General features: G+C 43.2%; 1 protein-coding gene across 1 annotated transcript; it reads right to left on the bottom strand.

Annotated features, from left to right (window-relative positions):
- Positions 1-8,214: 8,214 nt before the first annotated feature.
- On the bottom strand, positions 8,215-22,790 carry ARL14EPL (ARF like GTPase 14 effector protein like; the record flags this gene model as incomplete). Its single annotated transcript, XM_081943824.1, has 3 exons — positions 8,215-8,431; positions 13,242-13,384; positions 22,632-22,790. 3 exons carry the CDS (start codon positions 22,788-22,790, stop codon positions 8,215-8,217), a joined length of 519 nt encoding a protein of 172 aa, XP_081799950.1.
- Between the last annotated feature and the right edge of the window lie 495 nt (positions 22,791-23,285).

Genomic DNA, 23,285 nt, shown 5'->3' with positions numbered 1-23,285 from the left:
ATAGCGTGGAGGTGGTGCTGCCGCCGGCGGCGAGTAGTACGCGGCGGAGCATGCACGTAGAAGCGCTGCATCTTTCAAACTCTTGTCTGTCGTTCCATTGGTTGAGTATCATAATCCTGGGTTAGTGTTTATGCATTAGTGTTCATGCATTTCCGAGGTACGCGACTGCTCACTCATACTTTAGTGCAGGGGTCTCCAACCTTGGCCACTTTAAGACTTGTGGACTTCAACTCCCAGCAAAGCTGGCTGAGGAATTCTGGGAGTTGAAGTCCACAAGTCTTAAAGTGGCCAAGGTTGGAGACCCCTGCTTTAAGAGTCATACAGAACGTGACACTTTTTGGCAGGAATATTCACAGCAAAGCTGTGAATATTTGGACATGCCCTGCAGTGGCGCCCCTGCCCATCTTCAGATGCTGGAGCAGGTCAGAAACTGCAAAAAATACTTGGTTTTTGCTTCTTACAAAAATTAATTGTAATTACCAATTGCTAATAAGCAGATTGTTGCTGAACTCTTTCTTTGTCAAAAAGGAATGATTAAAATGGATTTTATCTTGTATACGTGTGTGCTGTGAACAAGGTTTCGCATTTTGGGCTAAGGAACAATAAGCACTGTCCTAGGTGTCCATGCCACCCCCCCCCCCCTTCAAAGGACAAAGCATTCTAAAAATGAAATATTCACATTGGCAAGAAGTGATGCCATCAGATTGGCCTAGAGCAGGGGTGTCCAAACTTGGGAACTTTAAGACTTGTGGACTTCAATGCCTAGAGGCATTATAAACCTTTGAATCAGCACTGATTGTGAATCAAGTTTTATTCACTAACTTAACAATGAACTGTAGTCCAATACCCTGCACATTGGCATAAAATATGTCATCTCCATTTTTGCCCCCATCCTGCCTCTATTTCTTTTTTCCAGACTGCCAAGCACTGGTCTTTTTCTCTAAGTACAAAGTTCTCCTTGACTGAGCTAAAGTGCTGTGCTATATTTTTGAATCTACAGAAAACTATGCCAACATAACATATATTTTTTGTTACCACAGGTTTCTATGGGATTTCCAGACAGGAAGTTGTAAATGATGCTTATATAAATTTGCACAGCACTTAAGGAAGGGAATTCTCAATCCTCCAGCCTTCTTTTTCTCTCACGGCCCAAGTGTCATTAGCTGACAGGAAACATCCACTAATCACTCTCCTTAATATAGAGTCCTTTGCACAAGGGGGAGAAGCAGATTTAGCTACCTGTCAAACTCATGAGTTTGACAAATGCAAGTGTTTTGTAAAGGTGTATTTAAAAGGCATTCGACACAAGGCTACAGCTGTTCCAGAATATGGCTGACACCATAAACATCAGCTGGTAATCAGGCTCCCTTTGAACATACCTCTGCAAAGCACTTGTGCAAAGAGAGCAAGTTTTGATATTCAGTTTGTATAACTCTGTACAATTCACAAATGTTAAATCATGAAAAAGTGATGGCTCAAGCCTTACAGCTTCAAAGACATGAAACTCAAGGGAAAGAGATGGGCAGAGAAAGAGGGAAAATAGTTCTTGTATCCATTTTTCAAAGTGCCTTTATGATTATAAACTAGGGTCAAAACTGTTCACATTGTTTGTTCTCTTTTCTCTGCACATCTCTTTCTCTTGAGTTCTGTGTCTTTAATACTGAAAGCCTTGGGCAACCTCTTTCTCTTTTTTTCCTTTGCTTCCACTATTTAGCTGAATGGCTGAAATATTATACCTGCCCAAGAAAAGCATTAAACTCCGACTGTCACTCTATTTGTGGCTATTCAGTAATAAATAATTCCAGATAAAATTTATCTGATAATTTCAGATTAATGGCAGGTCAGTGTCGAAGTCTTCAATCTTAATTCTAAAATTAAAACACCCCACGAACAGCAGAAAGCATTATGGCTAAAAGACCACCATTTGGTCTCACATTCTTTAATACAGGTAGTCCTCAATTTATGACAAGTGAGCTCAAAATTTCTTTTGGTAAGCAAGACAAGCAAGTTTTGCCCCATTTTACAATCTTTTTCACCACAGTTAGGTGAACCAGTTGTTAGTAATGGTTGCTAAGTGAATCCAGTTTCCCTCTTGACTTTGCTTATCAGAAAGTTGCAAAAATTATGAGCCCAGGATAAATATGAGCCAGTTGCCAAGCATTCAAACTTTGGTCATGGGATCATGGGGATGTTACAATGGTTGTGTGAAAAACAGCCGTACGTCACTTATTTCAGTCGATTGTAACTTTGAAAAGAATGGTTGTAAGTTGAGAGCTACCTGTAACATAATTTTTAATTTTTTTACAATAATTTTTGTATTATGCCATTCAGGGCATTGTACAACTAAAACAAGGGTATCAAACTCAAGGCCCGTGGGCCAGATCCAGCCCGCGGGGTGCTTAGATCTGGCCTGTGGGGCCACCCTGGAAAGAGTGAAGAACCGGCCCGTGGTGCCTCTGCCAACAAAAACAGAGCTCCATTTTCGTTGGCAGAGGGTTGCAGGAGGCCGTTGCAGCTGAAAACGGAATTCAGGAGCCCATTTTTTCTGGTAGAGCGCTGAGGCCACTTCAGGCGCCCCCGCCCCGAGTGACGTCGAGCTGGCCATGTCCATCTTGGCCACACCCACCCCAGGCCCCCAAGGTCAAACACAACCCCGATGCTGCCTTCAATGAAATCGAGTTTGACACCCCTGAACTAATACATAACAGAAGCTAGACCTACTTCTGCAGACAACATAGTCTATAATATGAAAGTGCATTCACATGGACAAAATCGTGTTCCATAAAGTGCTCACTAATGTGATTCATAGATGTTGCAAATTGTTGTTGCTAAGTGAAACATTTTAGTGAATTTTGCCCTATTTTATAGCATTTTGTGCCACAGTTGTTAAGTCAATCACCATAGTGGTTAAGTTAGTTACATGATTGTTAAGTGAATCTGGCTTCCCCATTGACTTTGCTTGTCATAAGGTCGCAAAAGGGGATGACATGATCCCAAGGCACTGCATGATCCAGGTCATAAATACATGCCAGTTGCCAAGCATCTGCATTTTGATCACATGATTATTGGGGATGCTGCAGGAGTGGTGTGGTGGCCTAGAGCTGGGGCTTTCACCTCACAATCAGGGGCTGTGAGTTCGATCCTCGGTAGAGGCAGATATTTCTCTCTCAGCACAATGAGAATGTATCTGCTGAACAAAACTCCACATTGGTGACAGGAAGGGCATCCAGCCATTAAACACTGGGGTGGCAGTGGCGAATTGTAAATTGTAAATTTCCGGACTGCAGCCTCGATCCCGGCCTCAGGCGGCACCGCGCCATGCTCAATAGTCGCAACTCAGCTGCCTGACGCCTTTCCCCTCCTTTGTCTCCCAGCCGGGGCGGCCCGCCGCCAAGTTGCGACTATTGCCGCCGCTGCTGCCGCTGTTTAAACCAAGGAATCGTCGCTTGTTCTACCTACAGAAGGTCCAGCATAGAAGCAAAGCCGAAAGAGATCCTTGCGAGGCTCTGCAGGCTTCCTCAGAGTAAGGAAGGCAACAGCTCCCCTCACCCCCCAGAAAGCAGCGGGGCTTGTCGCGATGAAAAAGGCAGCCCTGATGCCGAGGAGAGCCTTGCAAGGAGGCGGAAAGGAAAAGCCCGAAAAGGCACCAAAAGAAGCGGGGGGAGCTTCGCCCGCCTGGTGGGCAGCCATCGAGGCATTTTCAAAGGCGGCACCTGGGAGAGATGAGGCGGCGCTCCGGCGGGCGGCGGAGGCGGCTCCAGGACGCGTCTTTCAGCCGGGCCCCGTGTGTGTGCGCGCCTGTTGCCAGCGTTCGGCGGCAGCAGCGGCGGCAATAGTCGCAACTCGGGGCGGGCCGCCCCGGCTGGGAGACAAAGGAGGGGAAGGGCGGCAGGCAGCTGAGTTGCAACTATTGCCGCCGCTGCTGCCGCCGAACGCTGGCAACAGGCGCGCACAGGCTGCCTACCAGGCGGGCGAAGCTCCCCCCGCTTCTTTTGGTGCCTTTTCGGGCTTTTCCTTTCCGCCTCCTTGCAAGGCTCTCCTCGGCATCAGGGCTGCCTTTTTCATCACGACGAGCCCCGCTGCTTTCTGGGGGGTGCGGGGAGCTGTTGCCTTCCTTACTCCGAGGAAGCCTGCAGAGCCTCGCAAGTATCTCTTTCGGCTTCGCTTCTATGCTGGACCTTTAGCCTGCTCTTCCTCTTCTCTATACAGCAATCGCCTACTCATTACAATGCCTCCCGCGAATTTGGTCTTATTTTGTCTTGACTAGAGCAAAAGCTGGCGCGCCTCCGCCCCCTTCCTGCCCCGCCGGCGGCAATAGTCATTACTATTACAATGCTTGGTGTGAAACAAAATTTTATACCGATTTTTAATCGAAAATTAGGGGGTGCGCGTTATACACGTGTGCGCGTTATACTCGAATAAATACGGTAGGTGTTTTATTTTGAAAGAAAATGAGTTTTCCACAATCTCTTAAACTGATAGCATTTATTTCTATAACTGATTTTGTTATGAGAAGATTGTTTCATTTAATTACAGATAAATAAATGACAATACAGTGTTTAAGCTGTACTTGTTTTTTCCCAGTGTAAGAAGTATAGGCTTGCTATAGTTTATAGAAACCGTCGGCAACTTTGCTCAAAGATTTCACTATTTTCTTTGATGGCTTCCATCTGTATAGATGATAAACACAGAAGACATCAATTTTCAGTATAGACAATAATCTCTTTGGATAAAAGATGCTTACACTATTTTTTTATTCATGGGGGGCGGATAATTCATTTTGTAAACTCGCTGGAGATGAGGAGTTCAGGCAGGATACACTCCGGAATCCTTGGTGCTCTTTGGGCTCAACTGTTTGCCTGCAGACATTTCATTACCCAGCTAAGTGGCATCATCAGTGCTAGTGAGTGAAGAATTTGTTCTCTGTTTACATATAGTAGCTTGCCCTGCCAGTGTTAGAGAAGGTGTAACTTTCTCCTTGGTATTACCTTCATTAGAGTGTTGTTTTCTGCTTGATGGTTTGTCTGATGTTAATCTCTGCTGATTTGGGTGTCATTAGCCATATCATTTGAGCTATTTTCCATCCAGTTGACCAGCATTTAGAACGTGGACAAGTTATGATTTCATAGGCATAACTTTTTTTCTTTTTTCTGAGCAGCACCAGGGAGTGATTGTATAATGCACACATAAACAAATTCAGGAAATAATGAGCAACTGAGGTCCCCTTTTTTCAATTTACTCAGCTGGTTTTAAATTCTTTATTCTTGGCTGATTCTACTGAACCAAAAGGGTTTAAACCGCACATCCCCTTCTACGTGACCCTAGCGGTGGAGGAATATTCAGTCAATTCCATAGAGTCTAGATAAGCCTGGAGGTACTCCAAATGTTTTACAGCTGTAACGTCCAGGATTTCCCAGTAAGCTTAGTCTCTGAAATTAGTCTTCCCAAAACATCTAGAAGCTACCAAAGTGAAGAAGGCTTATGTTAACATTTTCTAATTAAAGAAACTCACAAGCCAATAACCTAAGATGAAATTCTAATACCCATTTGCTAAAGATCATGGCAGCTTTGGTTCAGTGGAAGAGGGAGAAAAATAGTATATGAAAAATTCTTCATTTTTTTTTCTTTTACCTATCATTTCCTTCCATCCCTACTGTAGGAAGTTATCACCCACCCCTCTCCTAGAAAAGCGAAATATCCTAGGAAATATTGAAAAGGCAGAATATTATATTTCCCTGTATAAGTAATGGAGAAACATATTTTTAGGGAGGAAACAGACCAGTGGTGGGTTTCAAAAATTTTAGAACTTCTTCTGTAGGTGTGGCCTGTTTGTGGGAGTGGCTTGCTGGCCATGTGACCGGGTGGAAGTGGCTTGCCGGTCATGCGACTGGGTGGGAGTGGCTTTCCAACCATGTGACTGGGTGGGTGTGGCCAACTTGTAAAATGTGATGAAACTCACTTAACAATGCTCTTGCTTAGCAACCAAAATGTTGGCTCAGGAACTCTGGCATTTGAAGCGTCCAAGTCTTAAAGCTGTCAAGTTACAAGACCCTTGCACCCCTAACCCTTTAGAAAAAAATCAAGGAGTGTTCAAACTTGACAGCTTTAAGACTTGTGGACTTCAATTCCCAGAATTCCTCCTCCAGTCATGTTGGCTCAGGAACTCTGGCATTGAAGTGTGCAAGTCTTAAAACTGTCAAGTTACAAGACCCTTGCACTCCTAACCCTTTAGAAAAAAAATCCAGGGGTGTTCAAACTTGACAGTTTTAAGACTTGTGGACTTCAACTCCCAGAATTCCTCCTCTTGCTCTTCATCTTGATGATGTGCGGACGGACGGGAGGAGGGAGCTGGAACCAGTTCTAAACGGCACTGTAGATTTGTGGAACCTCTTCTATAGAAGAAGTTAGAACTGGCAGGAACCCACCCCTGAAACAGACTCACTCTTAATAGCCCCCACTTTCCTTAATGGCCCATTAAAATGCCCAAGCCAGACTATTCTACATAAATAAAGAGTTCTCCCCTTCAGCTCCAGGGTGATGGGATTAAGGCATGATAGTATTAGCCTTCCACAGAAATTTACCACATGGCATCTGGAAACTCAAACTTGGCCCCATGGGAGTCTGACAACCAATCAGAATACATTTCTTATACAGGAACAGGAAACAGAGAGATGGGGCAGAACAGAAAGTATAAATCCAGGAACTTTTAGCTCTTGGGCACTTCTCTTCTTCTCCATCCAACCTTGAAGCATGTGATCACCTTTTCTGTTCAGGACTCAAGCCATGTGGTCCTGTCCACCATTAAAACCATCTTTCCAAGCAGCCTCCATGTCTTCAGTGTCTTTTTCCCCACTTGGAGCCGAACCCAGAAGGACATTTCTTCCAACACTACCATGCAAAACTTCTCTTAATCACATGTGTTCCAAGATCTTCAAAACCATCCACTTCATGCACTTCAAGTGTGCTATATAAAGTACATGGGGGAGGCACTGATTTGTAATGGAGAAACAAAGATGGACAAATATGAGCCAGCAGTGTGCAGCAGCTGCCAAAAAAGCCAACACAGTTCTAGGCTGCATCAACAGAGGGATAGAATCAAGATCATGTGAAGTGTTAATACCACTTTATAATGCCTTGGTAAGGCCACACTTGGAATACTGCATTCAGTTCTAGTCGCCACGATGTAAAAAAGATGTGGAGACTCTAGAAAGAGTGCAGAGAAGAGCAACAAAGATGATTAGGGGACTGGAGACTAAAACACATGAAGAACGGTTGCAGGAACTGGGTATGTTTAGCTTAAGAGAAAGAAGGACTAGGGGAGACATGATAGCATTGTTCCAATATCTCAGAGGTTGCCACAAAGAAGAGGGAGTCAAACTATTCTCCAAGGCACCTGAGGATAGAACAAGAAGCAATGGGTGGAAACTAATCAAGGAGAGAAGCAACTTAGAACTGAGGAGAAATTTCCTGACAGTTAGAACAATTAATCAGTGGAACAGCTTGCCTCCAGAAGTTGTGAATGCCCCAACACTGGAAGTCTTTAAGAAGATGTTGGATAGCCATTTGTCTGAAATGGTATAGGGTTTCCTGCCTAGGCAGGGGGTTGGACTAGAAGACCTCCCTTCCAACTCTACTATTGTATTGTATTGTAAACATGAAGAACCTTTTGTCCAATTCTGTCCAGATTCTCCTGATGCTTTCATTATCAAACTATCTTCTCCCTTTCCTGCAATCATGGTTCTGTTATGCTATTTTTCCCTCAAGACATATACTTTTCCAAGTTTCCTTATGTCATTTAAGCTATTTATTTTCCTTCCATCAAACAGTATGGCAACACTGCAGTTTCCTAAAGAGAAAGAGCCACAAATGTTCTTTGGAAGGACAGATACTGAAGCTGAAGCTCAAATACTTTGGCAGCTAATGAAACAGGGGGACTTGTTGGAAAAGACCCCGATGCTAGGAAAAGTGGAGGACAAAAGGAGATGAGCAGCAGAGGATGAGATAGTTAGATAGTGTCATCAACACAATGAACATGAATTTGGGCAAATTCCGGGAAACAGTAGAAGAGAGTAGCATGTAGTCAATAGAGTTGCGAAGAATCAGACATGACTTAGTGACTAATCCACAATAACAACACTGTCTTTATTTGTTAAATAAAAATACACTTTTTCTTTACAAAGGGGAGAAAAATAATATCAGGAAACATAATTTGATCTAGTTGTTTCGAAATGGAAATCGGATGGTTTGGCCAGCCTCCACCTGAATTTGCTCATACACCCATTTCCGGTTGCAGCGACATTCTGCCCCACACTTGGTTGAATTACACTTAGGACAAGGGTAAAAGCAGCCCAGGCAGTTCTTCTCTAGACAATCACACAAATCTGTTTTATTGGAAATCAGATGACCGTGTTTGTCATATTTCTTCACAGTCCTATAAAAATAGCAGGCAGAGGAACCTTGTTAGATTGTTAGAATATGAAGCAAAAAAAGAAAAATGCACTGTAAAGCAAAAAAAAAAAAAAAAGATCTCCAGAATTCCCCTCTGATACTATTTTAATGTACAAATAAAGAACACTTTAATCTTTGCCTCAGAATGAAATGCAGCATTACCAGAGACCTATTTAAAAGAAGTGGAAGAAAATTGCTTTGACAGATGGTTCCTCAGGACTGCTTAGCATGGGATTTTTTTTTAACTCAGGTAAACTATAAATGGCAGCCGTGGGGTGCCAGATTGTGTCCTGTTAGGATATGCACTTTTTTTTAATATATGAAAGCGATATTCCCAGTGGAAAAGAGAAATATTAGGATTCTGATCAGCTACGTAAGTCTTAAAAGCAGGGCATGCAGAGCAGCAAATTAAATTCCAATTAAACAGAGGACTGCCAGATTGCTAATGTGGAAAACAGCCAGCCACATAGACTTGATAGCGAATTTAATACTCATGCAAACTAACTAGAAATAAAAAACTGACATGTGGCTATATTTCTTGGAGGCTGATATACAGTATGTCTGTATGTGTGTGTAGGCACATGTGGTCCGTTTCCCTGCCTTCCTGAGTCAACATGAAGGGGACCACGGAGCGTGCTCCGCCGGCTCGCGCTCCATGGTCCCCTTCATGTTGACTCAGGAAGGTGGGGAATGGGGCCATGTGTGCAGATATTTGCAATTTAATTAGTGAAACATATCCCATTCCCCGCCTTCCTGATGCCGTCACCAGCCTCACCAGCCATAAACCTCACCGCACGTCACTGGTATGCAGTGGTGGGTTTCAAATTTTTTTAGAACCTATTCCATAGGTGTGGCCTATTTTGTGGGCGTGGCTTAGCGGTCATGTGACCGGGTGGGAGTGACCAACTTGTAAATGTGGTGAAACTCAATTAACAATGCTCTTGCTTAGGAACCAAAATTTTGGTCTCAATTGTGATCATAAGTTCTCTTCCTTTTTCTTTCTTTCTTTTTCTTTCTTCTTTCCTTCTTCCTTTCTTTCTTGTGTCTCTCTCTCCCTCTTTCTTTCTTCCTTCCTTCTTCTTTCTTTCTTGTGTCTCTCTCCCCCACTTACTTTCTTTCTTCATTCCTTCTTGTGCCTCTCTTTCCCTCTTTCTTTCTTTCCTTCCTTTCTCTTCCTCTGTCTTCCTTCCTTCTTTCTTTCTTTCTTTCTTTCTTTCTTTCTTTCGTCTCTCTCCCCCACTTATTTCCTCCCTCCTCCCTTCCTTCCCTCCATCCTTCTTGTGTCTCTCTCTCCAACGTTCTTTCTTTCTCTTTCCTTCTTTTTCTTTCTCTCTTTCTCTTTCTATCTTTGTCTCTCTCTCTCTTTCTCTCTCTCTCCCTTCCTTCCTTTCTCTCTTACTCTTTCTTTCTCACTCCCCCCCCACACACACATACCTTCCAGTTGGCGAAAATTTCTGTTTTGCCAGCTGGGAGGCTGGCAAAGAAGCCTCGTTTTGCCTGCCGCCCGTGGCACTTCACTTGCTGCAACTCGGACAATGGGGAGGTGGGAGTAGCGCTGTCTGGGTTTGAGGAACGGATGTTCCTTCTGCTCAGCTTACGCACATGAAAGACCCCCGCAGTTCCACATCCACAGCTGATCCCTTCTTGGTCAAAAGGGTGCCTTTTCGGTCCCAGCTGGGCGTCTGGAAGAGAGTGGCCGAAGTGGCTTCTCTCTCCTCCTCCTGCAGCCGAAGGAAAAGCCCCGGGGAGACGGGCTCTGCGCGCTGCAGCCCGGCAGAGCAGTGTGTGGAGCCCGTCTCCCCGGGGCTTTTCCTTCGGCTGGTAGGAGGAGGAGAGAGACGGACTCCACGCGCTGCTCTGCAAGGCTGTCGCAGCCGATCCTCCGCTGACCCCTAAAGAAGAAGTGGTGGTGGATCCTCTTCTTTAGGGGTCAGCGGAAGATCGGCTGCGACAGCCCGGCAGAGCAGCGCGTGGAGCCCATCTCCCCGGGGCTTTTCCTTCGGCTGGTAGGAGGAGGAGAGAGACGGACTCCGCGCGCTGCTCTGCAAGGCTGTCGCAGCCGATCCTCCGCTGACCCCTAAAGAAGAAGCGGTGGTGGATCCTCTTCTTTAGGGGTCAGCGGAAGATCGGCTGCGACAGCCCGGCAGAGCAGCGCGTGGAGCCCGTCTCCCCGGGGCTTTTCCTTCGGCTGGTAGGAGGAGGAGAGAGACGGACTCCGCGCGCTGCTCTGCAAGGCTGTCGCAGCCGATCCTCCGCTGACCCCTAAAGAAGAAGCGGTGGTGGATCCTCTTCTTTAGGGGTCAGCGGAAGATCGGCTGCGACAGCCCGGCAGAGCAGCGCGTGGAGCCCGTCTCCCCGGGGCTTTTCCTTCGGCTGGTAGGAGGAGGAGAGAGACGGACTCCGCGCGCTGCTCTGCAAGGCTGTCGCAGCCGATCCTCCGCTGACCCCTAAAGAAGAAGCGGTGGTGGATCCTCTTCTTTAGGGGTCAGCGGAGGATCGGCTGCGACAGCCTTGCAGAGCAGCGCGTGGAGCTCGTCTCCCCGGGGCTTTTCCTTCGGCTGGTAGAAGGAGGAGGAGAGAGACGGACTCCGCGCGCTGCTCTGCAAGGCTGTCGCAGCCGATCCTCCGCTGACCCCTAAAGAAGAAGCGGTGGTGGATCCTCTTCTTTAGGGGTCAGCGGAGGATCGGCTGCGACAGCCTTGCAGAGCAGCGCGTGGAGCCCGTCTCCCCGGGGCTTTTCCTTCGGCTGGTAGAAGGAGGAGGAGAGAGATGGACTCCGCGCGCTGCTCTGCAAGGCTGTCGCAGCCGATCCTCCGCTGACCCCTAAAGAAGAGGATCCAAGCAGGGGTGATGGTAGCTCCGAGCCTTCTCGCCTTCAGACAGAGCTGATTCTGCACCTTCTACGTTGTCCTGGGCATGCGCCCACCAGCTTGCCTGTCTTGTCTTACACAAGTTGGCCAGCTGAAGCCTCCCGCCTTTCCTGAGCAGCTGGCAGCTGCAAGAGGCGCGAAGGGGAGGCAGGTGGGGTTTGCAACCCGAAGGCTGGCATTTCGTCTCTGCAGCGTGAACCAGCTTGGGTGCGACTGGAGAAGCTTCCTCAGTGGAGCTCTTGAAAGGGACGCAGGCTGCCACCGCTCCACTGAAGACATTTCTGAGAAGAGAAACTTCTCCGGTCGCGCCCGAGCTGGTGGAGCACAGGCAAGCGCCGTCCCGTGAAAGGGGCGGGGCAGGAAACTTACTTCTGGGTTCATTGGCCAACCGGATCGCGCGATCCGGTGCGATCCGGCAGAAACCCACCACTGCTGGTATGTATGCATGTATGTATGTATATGTGTGTATGTGTGCATGCATGTATGTAGTTCTTGATTGATGACTGGTCCTTTAACAACCATTCAAACGTATGACAGGCCCAAAATGGGTGTCAGAGAGTAAAGCACTTCTGGCCATCATAAAATGTCATTCCACCTCCTTCATCCCACCCCACCCCCAATATCACATGACCACATTTTTAACACTGGGCAACTAGCTCCCAGCATCCTGTGATCACTTGGCCATGATTTGTATCCTTTTTTCTGGTTTCTGGCAAAAAAGCACTCATTCAGAAGAATGGGTTCTCATTTATAAGCATGGCGTTTACTTAATAAACACAGTTTCATTTAACAACCACTGCAAAAAAATATTGGGTCTTTTCCCGTGTAAGATTGAGATTGTCTTGGCAACGTTTCAGCAAGATCTCACTTGCCATCTTCAGGCTTTGGGCTTAAAATGCGAACGGAGCTGGTTCGCATTTTAAGCCCAAAGCCTGAAGATGGCAAGTGAGATCTTGCTGAAACGTTGCCAAGACAATCTCAATCTTACACGGGAAAAGACCCGAATACAACAAAACCAGCATATATATGTGTGTGTGTGTGTGTGTGTATGTATATTAGTGTGTGCACATGCGCATGAGAGTGTGTGTATACACAAACACAAATGCACATGTGTGTGTGAAAAAATATAGGCTATTGCTTCTCCTTGTCAAAATAATGTAATTCCTATTCTGATATTTTTTTTACAGTGGATTATTTTTTGTGTTCATCCACTTATTAGGGTTCTGAAACCTTTTAAGATTTGCATTTAGATGCAAAACTACATAGAACTATCAATCAACATACTGAATATCACTACACTGCTGGATGTTCTTTCTGTAGTTTCTTAGAAACACTAAATAAAATGCATGAGGACTAGAAAAAAGATTTATATGTAGCACTTGAAATAACACTCCTAATTTATTCTTGCCCCTTAAATGTTCTAATGAGGGACTAGAATTTAGAAGAAACATTCTGGAATTTAGAAGAGACATTCTGAATTTGAAATAACATTTCAGCCTTGAAATTTCAAAGCCAGAAAACTTTGCACATCAATGTTAATTGTATTTCATTTAATATTTTGTGCGTGTGTATATGTGTTTGCACAATACATTAAATTTAAACCAATATTTGTATTTGTCTTGGCTCCACCCACTTGTAGTATGATACACACTATTCTCTATGACCAAATGAAGCCTTCAGTCCAAAATCAATTGTACACCCTTAATCTTCTAAATGACCTATAATTTAATTCTGAGCAGATTTATTCTTAAATGGTAATTATGAATAGATTCCCCCTCCCTCCCCGCTAACTGAAGTAGACATTTCAAGAAGGCATCCATTAGTCTGGAGCCTTAAGCATCTAATGGTGATTAAACAACCCTGTACATTTCTATTTCTAAAGCTAATTTAAAATATAGGAAGAACTTGAATACATCATCTTACTTCTTTGTCGTATTAAAACAATCCTGGTTTATCATTGACATACAGACTTTCTTTTGTTGTTCCCGAGTTTCTGGGTTGAAATCTGCTAGCAGAGGTCCTGGATTTTGAAATGCCAAGCATTTTAGCTGTCGTTCAATTTGTTGCTGTCAACAAACACACTAGTGGTTATGATAAAATGTTCACAGTTACATTTAGGAATTCAGTATTACCGTATTTTTCAGAGTATAAGACCCACCGGAGTATAAGACGCAAAAGATTTTGAAAAGGCAAATAAAAAAAAAAGTTTTTGCACTCTACAGACCTCTCAAAAAACGGCCCGTTTTTCATGAAAACAGGCCTGTTTTATTTTACAGTGGATTACTGTCAAAAAAGGCCAGGCATAGTCTTTAGGAGGCTTGTAGAGTGCTCCTGGGGCCTGGAGGACAAAATGGCCCCTCCTAAAGGATATGCATGGCCATTTTTGCAAAGGGGACAGGGTTTCGGGAGGCCAAAAATGCTGTATTCAGTGTATAAGATGCACCCAGATTTTCACCCTCTTTTTGAGGGAAAAAGGTGCGTCTTATACTCCCAAAAATACAGTAAATGAAAACAGAAAATTTTAAAAAACCCTCCAGCAATTAAATTGCTAATGAGCACTCTTTTTCACAGTAATTCCTGTTAAAACATAGAATCAAATTCCCTTTTAATTAATATACTGCTTAAAGATTTAAAAACCCATAAAATTCTATCCGATCTGTAGTTTTGAATTGTACTTGATCTATCTTGGTAAATCTGTTTTGGTGAAACCATCACTATTAATCTCCAGTCTACCTCAAATCAAAAAACGTACTTTTGGATTCTAGATAATCTATTCAGCATGGATTACAGATCCTTCATTAGATGAATTTAGAGGAATAGACAAATTATGTCAAAATCAATTTACCTGACCTGCTAAAAAGGCAGAAAAAACTCAACTCTTATTATTTTATTTGTAAAATAGCATATTTCAGCATAAGCTATCCGTTTAGTCCAGCGATCCCCAACCTTTGCAGCTTGGCATCTCAGGGCGGGCAGGAGAGGAACCGGGCCATGTGAATGAGCAAGTTTTGCTGCATGTGCATGCTGGCTTGCCACTCATGAGGCCTAGTTGCAAATAGGCCATGGCCTGGTAGAGGGCCACGGTCTGGGCAGGTTTGTGATCCCCGATTTAGTCCATTTGAATTATATCACATTGAAGTAAGGTGAGGGATTCTAGTAACTGGCTAAGGCTGCTGCTAGCATGTCCCTCTGTGGTTCTGCCACTGATTAGCAGGATTCTCTTACTGTGCCTGTAGTAGAAAAAATAAACCTAACTAACAAAATGAAGACTTTATCTCCACACCACATCCTTTTGCATATGACCAAGGTAAAACCCAGTTCCTCTTTTTACATAATCTGATCAGAGTTGAATTGACTCCCCAGGGCCTTGGCAAATCCCCTCCCCACTTCCATCGAGACCAAAGAATAGAAGCATCCCCACCAGGGGTGGGTTTTTGCCAGTTCTAACCTCTTCTATAGAAGAGGTTCCACAAATCTACAGTGCCGTTTAAAACCGGTTCTGTTAGATACTTGCTCTAACTACAGTGGTTTCCATCAAGATGCTCTGTTCCGGCAGGAACAGAAGTTTAATCCTATTGGTTGAAGGGTCTGACAGCTCCCTATAAAAGGGCTGCTGTCAGACTCAACCTTCACTGTATTGTTCTCACTTGTTGTACTTAATAAAGAGCTGTTGTTACTATTAAGCCTGTGTGTGCCTATCCATTACTCAATCTAACACTGGCGATAAAGGTGGGATTGGAAGGCAACTAGGTGAACGAAAAAGAGTGCAGCAATCCAGCAAGTACATCCAGCCCGGAGCTCAGTGCGGCTTCGAGCAGCCATTTTTGAGCGGCAAACTCAAAACGCCCTCTGAACACAAAATGGCCATGCACGCCCCACTAACTCTGTATAACCCAGTCACCGAGCACTGGGACTCATACATGCTACGATTTGACTGCTTCGTCGAGGCAAACGACCTCATGGGCCTTTCTGAAGGCTGCAAGAATAATAATAATAATAATAATAATAATAATAATAATAATAATAATAATAATAATAATAATAATAATAATAATAATAATAAAAAATATTTATTTCTTAGCCGCACCCTCTCCCGAAGGACTCGGGGCGGCATGTTCCTTGGGTACTGTGGCCGGGAAGTGTTCGAGATGGTGAAAGACCACTCTGAGCCGACACCGCTACAATCAGTCACCTGGTCCGTACTTCAGCAGCAACATTTTGGTTGCTAAGCAAGAGCGTTGTTAAGTGTGTTTCACCACATTTTACAAGTTGCCCATGCCCACCCAGTCACATGGCTGGCAAGCCACTCCTACCCAGTCACATGGCTGGCAAGCCACTCCCACAAAGCAGGCCACACCTACAGAAGAGGTTCTAAAAAAATTTGAAACCCACCACTGATCCCCACCCATTCACAGTATAGCACAAGAGCAACAGGAAGTTGTGACCTAGTTGTGATCTTATCAGCTAATGACCTCAAAATTTCATCTCTTTCACAATGAACATCCCCAGCTCTGCTGCCTTCCTAAAAATTCCACTCTGCCTGACGATAGAATTCCCCACAGAAACAGGTACAAAGGCCTGCCGAGTTTCTCCAACTTACAAGCAACTTAGATCCCTAGGATTTCTTGCCTTGTAGCCTCCACTTCTATTAAAGACTGCTTTTCCATTGATCAGGGACACTTTGGGGGGGGTCAGGGACACCCCTCCCCTAAAAAATGCATCCAATGATCATTGCAATCACTATGGTTCTTCTCAGTGTTTTACTCCTTACTTTGGCAAAGTTCCACAACAGTGCCAAACAAACACCCATCTCTCACAAACAACAGATTTTTCCAATTTCACTTCCCAATCCTTGGGTGACAGGAGAAGAAGAGAACAAAGGGGAAGTGTTGATTTAAGTTGGGTTGCCTCTATAGTCAAGTTTACTGTGACTCAGTAGCAAGGTAGGGAATGTTATTGTCCTTACCAATTCAAGGTAATGATTGATGGGTTCACCAGTTTAATTTTCATCCCTGTCAATTAAAAAATACAACTTCCAATTGTTCTCAATACTGTATGGCAAGATAAGGCTAAAGACTGTGGACAGTCCCTCCTATTGGCCAAATTTTGAAAGTACTGTATTCATTTATTTCCTATGGGGCTATCAATCTCCTTCCTATGTTTCTTTAAAAAGTCCAAATGTCTTCTGGGAGGTGGATTGTTTCTGTGTCAAAAACAGACCAATAAAGGGCTTTGCAGAACAGACGTCTCATCTGTATTGCAAACCAAGCATGAGTGACCATAGGGAACAACATCCAATGACAGGCTAAAAAGAGGGGAAGTTCACAGCAGACTTCAGCAGTTGAACAGAGCCCTCCCCCTGACCATTTAGTTGCCAGGCTCATTTCTGAGGGACTGTAGATCAGGGGTCTCCAACCTTAGCAACTTTAAGGCTTGTGGACTTCAACTGCCAGAATTCATCAGCCAGACTTGTGTTGGGAGAAAAGACAAAGCATCACTTCGACAGCAGAACAACCAAAAACAACTTTAAGCTGCTCCTGCAGAAAACTGGGGATGAAGCAAGCAATGTTACAATTATATGACCCTTAGAATTGATTGTCTTTGTTGTGAAATCCGAAGATCAACACCTGTCCTTGGAATTTATATAAGATAGACATTTCAGAAACTTTACAGGTAATAGTTCACAGTGTGTCCTAACATATATATTCTGGTTTACTAAAAACTGAGGGGTTATTTTTGTCACAAAGTTTGGTTTTATTGTTTTGTGTCCAATTAATATAGTACCAATAAAACCAAACTTCAGGAGAAAAATATCACAGTTTCTAGCAAACCAGTGATGGCACAAGGCAGGGGTGTCAAACTTGCATGTGCCACAGCATCGTCACATGATGTATCATGACTTTTTTCCCCTTCGCTAAACCGGGCGTGGGTGTGGCCAGCACGTGACGCATCCAGTCTGCGGGCTGTGAGTTTGACAGCCCTGGCACAAGGGATCTGCCATCCACTCCAGCCCAAGGCCTGTAGGAAGAACCAGGTATTATTGACTCATTTAAATAAGGTCAGGGTAGGGGCAGTGGGGATTTTGTTCTAGAAGGCAGACACCACAGGAGAGGAGGCCTGCTTCTCTACCTGGCATGTCTAATTGTCCTGCTGTGGCTAAATATTTGCTATCTAATTACTTAGAGAAAATGTCCATGGTCTGATACCTGAGCAGGTTTATACAGCACGTAGGAGATCAAACTGAATCACAGTTATTCAGGCCTTGGGACACATTTACCTCTACGTGTTTGAGACTTCAAAAACAAACCAGAAATAAAATGAAGTGTGCCTCAGGCAATTTATGCACCCAGCATTGCATGATTGCAGCAATAAACTTCAAAGCATTCTGGCAGAAGTTTTTCTACACTCACGTATTAGTCTAATACATAGCATTACTCAAACGTAGAGTGCTTATTGTCTCCTGGTAAAAATGAAGTCTGACTAGAGCCATTATTATTCTACCTACCAGGTAAGGGCTGAATGCTCTGCTCTTAGAACTTATATAGGAAGACATTTCAGAAACTTTACAAGTAGTACTGCACATGGGGTGCTAATCTATAATTGTAACGGTATGTGGGAATGACCTTGGGAAAAGGGGTGAAGCAATGTTGCCTAGGAAATAATCAGATAACAAAGGGCATAGCCTGCAGCTGCATAGTGGCCAGAAAAGGAAATTTGGAAAGGAACCTCCTTAACCTCTCAGGCTATAAAAGAAACGGCAGGAGGTTTGTATCAGCAGGCTTACAAGACTTGGTTAATGTACCTTTACAATGGAATTAGCTTATCTGTTTGTGCTTTCTGTCTGGCCTACCTGGGAAAGCTGACAATAATATGAATTGCTTGTGTGGGGCTTAATATGATGACAGAACTCAATTATTACGATCGAGTGGCAAAGTGTTCTGTATGGAATAATGGTTAACCAACAAATTTTAAAGCTGGGGAAAAACTAGCGGGGTTTGCTATGGATTGATATGCATAATAAACAGAGGGATTTTTTCCCTACCTCTGTATTTTGTTTGGAATGTTATGTTTTATCTGTGGCACTTAAGCAACTCTTGCTAATTCTCTGTTAGTTGTATTCCAGACAAACACAGCTTGTAAACATGATCCTAGTTATCTTGTCATGTTGCCTACCTTGTTAATAAATCATTGGGATAGTAAGATCATGCAACCCATAAGTAAATTGTGCATTTATCTAACATTAGATGGGATATCTTAGAAAAATAGAGGCAACTTGTCTTTGTTAAATAGCGAGACTGAGTAAATGTGTATACTACACCTTACTATGTTTTCCTCCAACCATGCTCATTTGGAGTATAAATATATTAATGCCTTCTAGTAATTATTCAATTTTCAAGGTAACTTGCTTTAAAAGTTACAGCTCTTACAGATCAAGTCATTTGTATAAATCAAAGTTACAGGGATATTATGGCTGTTTCAAGGAAATTGTGCAGGTGCCAGGAGAACATCAATCCCATTCTGTCCAGCTTTCTGAATAGGAGGTACCATTTGGAGATATGGGGGCATTGGATGACATTTTGTGGGGAAAGAAATGCTGTCTGAATTTTTGTCAACTGTCAATGGTTTAAGAGAAATGAAAGAGAGACTCAAGAGTAGTAGATTATTTAGGTGGTCACCATAAGCATATCAGGAGCTAGTAGATGCTAAAGTAAGGGTATTAACAGAGGGGATGCCATAGAATGCTTTAACCCAGTGTTTCTCAACCGTGTATCTTAGTTGCCAAAGTTGATGAACATTGCTTTAATTAGATTTTGGAAGTGGCATAGGAAAAAGTGCATGATTTGGTGGCAAGGTGGTGTCAGCTGTGACATGTAGTATATGTAGTACCCAGGCCATTACCTGGGTATGCAAACATCTCAATAAGTACTGTTGGACCAAAGGTGGCTGTGACTTGGGCTCTCTGGGAATTTACTGGGTACATACCAATATTGGTCTGTTTGTCTGCCTGCCTGCCTGTTTGTCTAGCTTGGGATTTCTGCCTCATCCTGCTATTTGCTCAAATGGTTTATGCTGCACCAGTTTAAAGTGCTGCCCAGCTGGATTTTGCCTGCAGGGGGAAAGCTAGTAAAGAGAAAGCAGAACAGAAGGCTGAGCATCAGGGAAAAGAAAAGCTAAAACAAAAATAACCTGAACAGGATCAGCCACAAAAACCCCAGACGTAGGAGCCAGAAGCTACTTTCTTTCTGGATTTATTTGCATGCATTTGGAATGGTGCAAACAGTAGCTTCCCAGTCAAAGGTTTTCAAAATACTCCTATAAATTAAAGCTACTAAGTGCTCAGGAAATGGCACTCTCATTTTATGAATGTTATAGGCTGGACAAAATAATTACATGGGCCTTGAATGGAGAACAAGATAAGAATGAGATTATTTGGGTCATTCTAAGACACTCTTGGGGGGTGGGGAGTAGACAAAAGAAAAAGAAATACTGTTTGTCTTTGTCTTGCACTATAGTCAGCCAATAGACCAGAAGGACTAAAAGAAATTTATGTCATTCCATGGATGGGGCTGAATCAAGATGTATGCAGAGAGAAGAATTGTATTAACTTATCTCACGTCAATATGACATATCTACTGCAAAAGGCTGCTTTTCAATACCATTTGAAATTGGTAGCAGATGCATAAAAGAAAATTGTGGTGCTGCTGCTGAAGACACAGGAGCAAAAGTTAAGGATAAATTAGGAGATTGCGATGTTGAATGGTACTCTAGTTCATATTTGCATTACCGTCCCCAAATAGTGTTTTGTTGTTGTTGTTGTTGTTGTTGTTTTGTTGCTTTTTATTTTTCTAACTGCACGAAGGAAGGTGGGGTGGTCTCTATTTTTCTGACTTTTATTTTAGATCTTTTGTGAGTTGCATGTATGCTAAAAGATATTTAAAAAATAGGAAAAAGACCTTGACCACCAGAAAGGAGATATAGATACCATGCTTTGGTAAGACTTAAATTCTGCAGCTCTCACTTAGCGACTCAGTATTGTAGGCTATAGAAATGGAGCTAAAAGTTAGTATCATAAATGATTTATACACCACAGTCTCAGCCCAGTTTGTGAACATTTGGGCACTCTCTTTGTTTTCTTGCACCAATCATTGCAGAATCATATGAACGCCCTGATGAATGCACACACAAAGGAAGTCTGAAATGAAGCATATGCTCTGGTGCAATCTTATCTGAATGAACAAGCATTAGTTCTAAGAATTTGGGTAAATTATTTGTGGGCTGGGCAATGGAAGCACTTTGTATGAAATTATGCAGCCAATGCCCCACAACTATTCAAAAAGAAGAGCAACCAGGATGGTTAGGGGACTGGAGAATAAAACATATCGAGAACAGTTACAGGAATTGGACATGGCTAGTCTAGTGAAGAGAAGGACCAGGGGAGACATGATAGCAGTGTTCCAATATTTGTGGGGCTGCCACGGAGAGGAGGGGGTCAAGCTATTTTCCAAGGCACCTGAAGGCCAGACAAAAAACAATGGATGGAAACTGATCTAGGAGAGATTCAATCTAGAAATAAGGAGAAGTTTTCTGACAGTGAGAACAATCAGCCAATGGAACAGTTTGCCTTTGGAAGTTGTGGGAGCTTCATCACTGGAGGCTTTCAAGAAGAGATTGGACTGCTATTTGTCGGAAATGGTGTAGGGTCTCCTGCTTGAGAAGGGGGTTGGATTGATGACCTACTAGGTCCCTTCCAACTCTGTTAATCTAATCTAAAGTTTCTCCTGGGTGCATACTAGAAGGAAGGCAGGGATATTTGGATAGTTGAATATGAGGAATGTGGCAGATTATCAACATTGGTTCAAGTTTAGTAAGACCTGATGATAGATAGGCCAAGATTGTAGGACTTGTTTAGGCAATTGTTAGCACAGGCGAACTAAAGAACAGACTGAATACAAATTATAAACCTGAAAAGAGCAAATAGATCAGAGAAGGGAACCAAAGCAAAAGGTTTCCAGGAGCTCTTGAAAGTGGGGGAAGAGGCCTTATCAGGCTGAAACCAGCAGCACTATGTACATTTCTTCCCAGGTGGGCTGGAAAGATTAATCATTCAATTACTGAGCTTAACTTGGAAAATGTTTCTAAAAGGTGACCATGCAGAATTTGGCTGAATTATGTATCATAATTAAGTATTAAAATGTCTATGGGCAATTCAACCAATACAGTTGCTGGAGCCTGGGTTTCTTCCTTCATGTTGCTACTTGTAACCTGCTCTTACATTTGGCAGGGGGAGTGTCCTTGGATCCCATATCTCTGGTAAAGTTTTTTATATTTGAAAATATTTACGTCAGTTTCTATACCAGAGATGGGTTCCTACCGGTTCATACTGGTTCAGCCAAGTAGTAACTGGGACTGCCATGCCCCCAAACTGGTTCTATTGGCAGCATCATCTTGGTTTTTGCTTCTGCAAATGCACAGAAGCATTTTTTTACTATTGTGCATGTGCATGCAGCGCACATCAAGTTCATGCACATACGAAGCGCATCCCTGAGCGAACCAGCAGTAGCAGAAGCCGGAACCCACCCCTGTTCTGTACCATATTATTTTTGCTTCCAATTGTAACTTTTGCTTTGCATCGTGGTTTAAATAAAACATTTGAAATCTGCCTTGAGATGTTTTTGAGTATTTTCCTGTGGATCACTGAGCTAATAAGCCAACTGTGATTTATCAAATAAATGATGGTCAAGTTCATAGTTTAGAGTAATGTGTAAATGTATAAAAGTGTAATTTGCTGCATTAAATCATGGTTGCTTTAAATGATGGATTGCTGAATACACCACAGTGGTGAGATGCACATAAAGCATTAAACCATAAGCAAAAGCTTGTAAATCTTTGTAAATAGTTGGGTTCAAATATTATGTTAAGTGAAAAAGAAACCACTTTCGGGCTTAGCATTAGGCAGAATATAGACAGTATCCATCAACACGAGCTGCCCCTTTTTGTCAGAAAGGGATCCATGACAAGAACCCACAACGTTTAAGCAGATTCCTAGATTATATTCTGTGTTCTCATTTAAGTCCTCTGATTTATTAAATAAATCCTTTGTTTGAATCGGATACACTTCTAATTTTAGGGTTACCTTAGGCATCCAATATATTTATATCAATACGAAATTCCAAGAAAAGAAATGTCTAGATATTCATAACAGAAAAGGATAACATATGAATCAAAAGCAAGACCTAAATTTTTATCTTTAAAAGTGAATTATAAAACATTTTCTGAAAGTTATAAATACTTTGGAGAATTCTGAAGTTGTACCTGTTGCTTTTGCTCCAAGGTCATCTCCTTAGTGCATATGCTGCTTCCGCCTGCCAATTCCCCTGCTGCAGACGGGCCCCCTGAAGGACAGGGGCCTTCCGAGCAATCACCCATTTTTAAAAGTATGCAAAAACCTGCAATGAGAAATCCACAACTCATGGACGTAGAACTTTGTCAGGGAAAATGCCAGGGTCTTGGACTGTTGAATTAAACACCATGATACTATCCATAGATGAAGCACTCACCCAGTTTCAGTCCCCAAACTTTAGCTTGGTTTTAAGGCAGAGGTGTGACTCTCTGACCTTAGAGCAGTTGTTACATTCTAAAGCATTCTGCTACAGTGTGGCCAGTAGCTGGGATGACTGGAATTGTAGTCTAATAATAACTGGTACAGGTAGTCCTCGATTTACGACTGCAATTGAGAGCAAAATTTCTGTTGCTAAGCGAGCTATTTGTTACGTGAATTTTTCCCCATTTCATGACCTTTCTTGCTACAGTTGTTGAGTGAAATCACTGCACCTGTTACATTAGTAACACAGTTGATAAAGGAATCTGGCTTCCCCGTTGACTTTGCTTATCAGAAGGTCACAAAAGGTGATTTACATGACCCCAGGACATTGCAACTGTCATAAGCATGAGCTCAGTTGCCAAGCG

This window comes from Natrix helvetica, assembly GCF_964273705.1.
Source record: "Natrix helvetica genome assembly, chromosome: 2".
Lineage (NCBI taxonomy): Eukaryota > Metazoa > Chordata > Lepidosauria > Squamata > Natricidae > Natrix > Natrix helvetica.
This window is presented reverse-complemented; position numbering and strand designations above follow the sequence as displayed.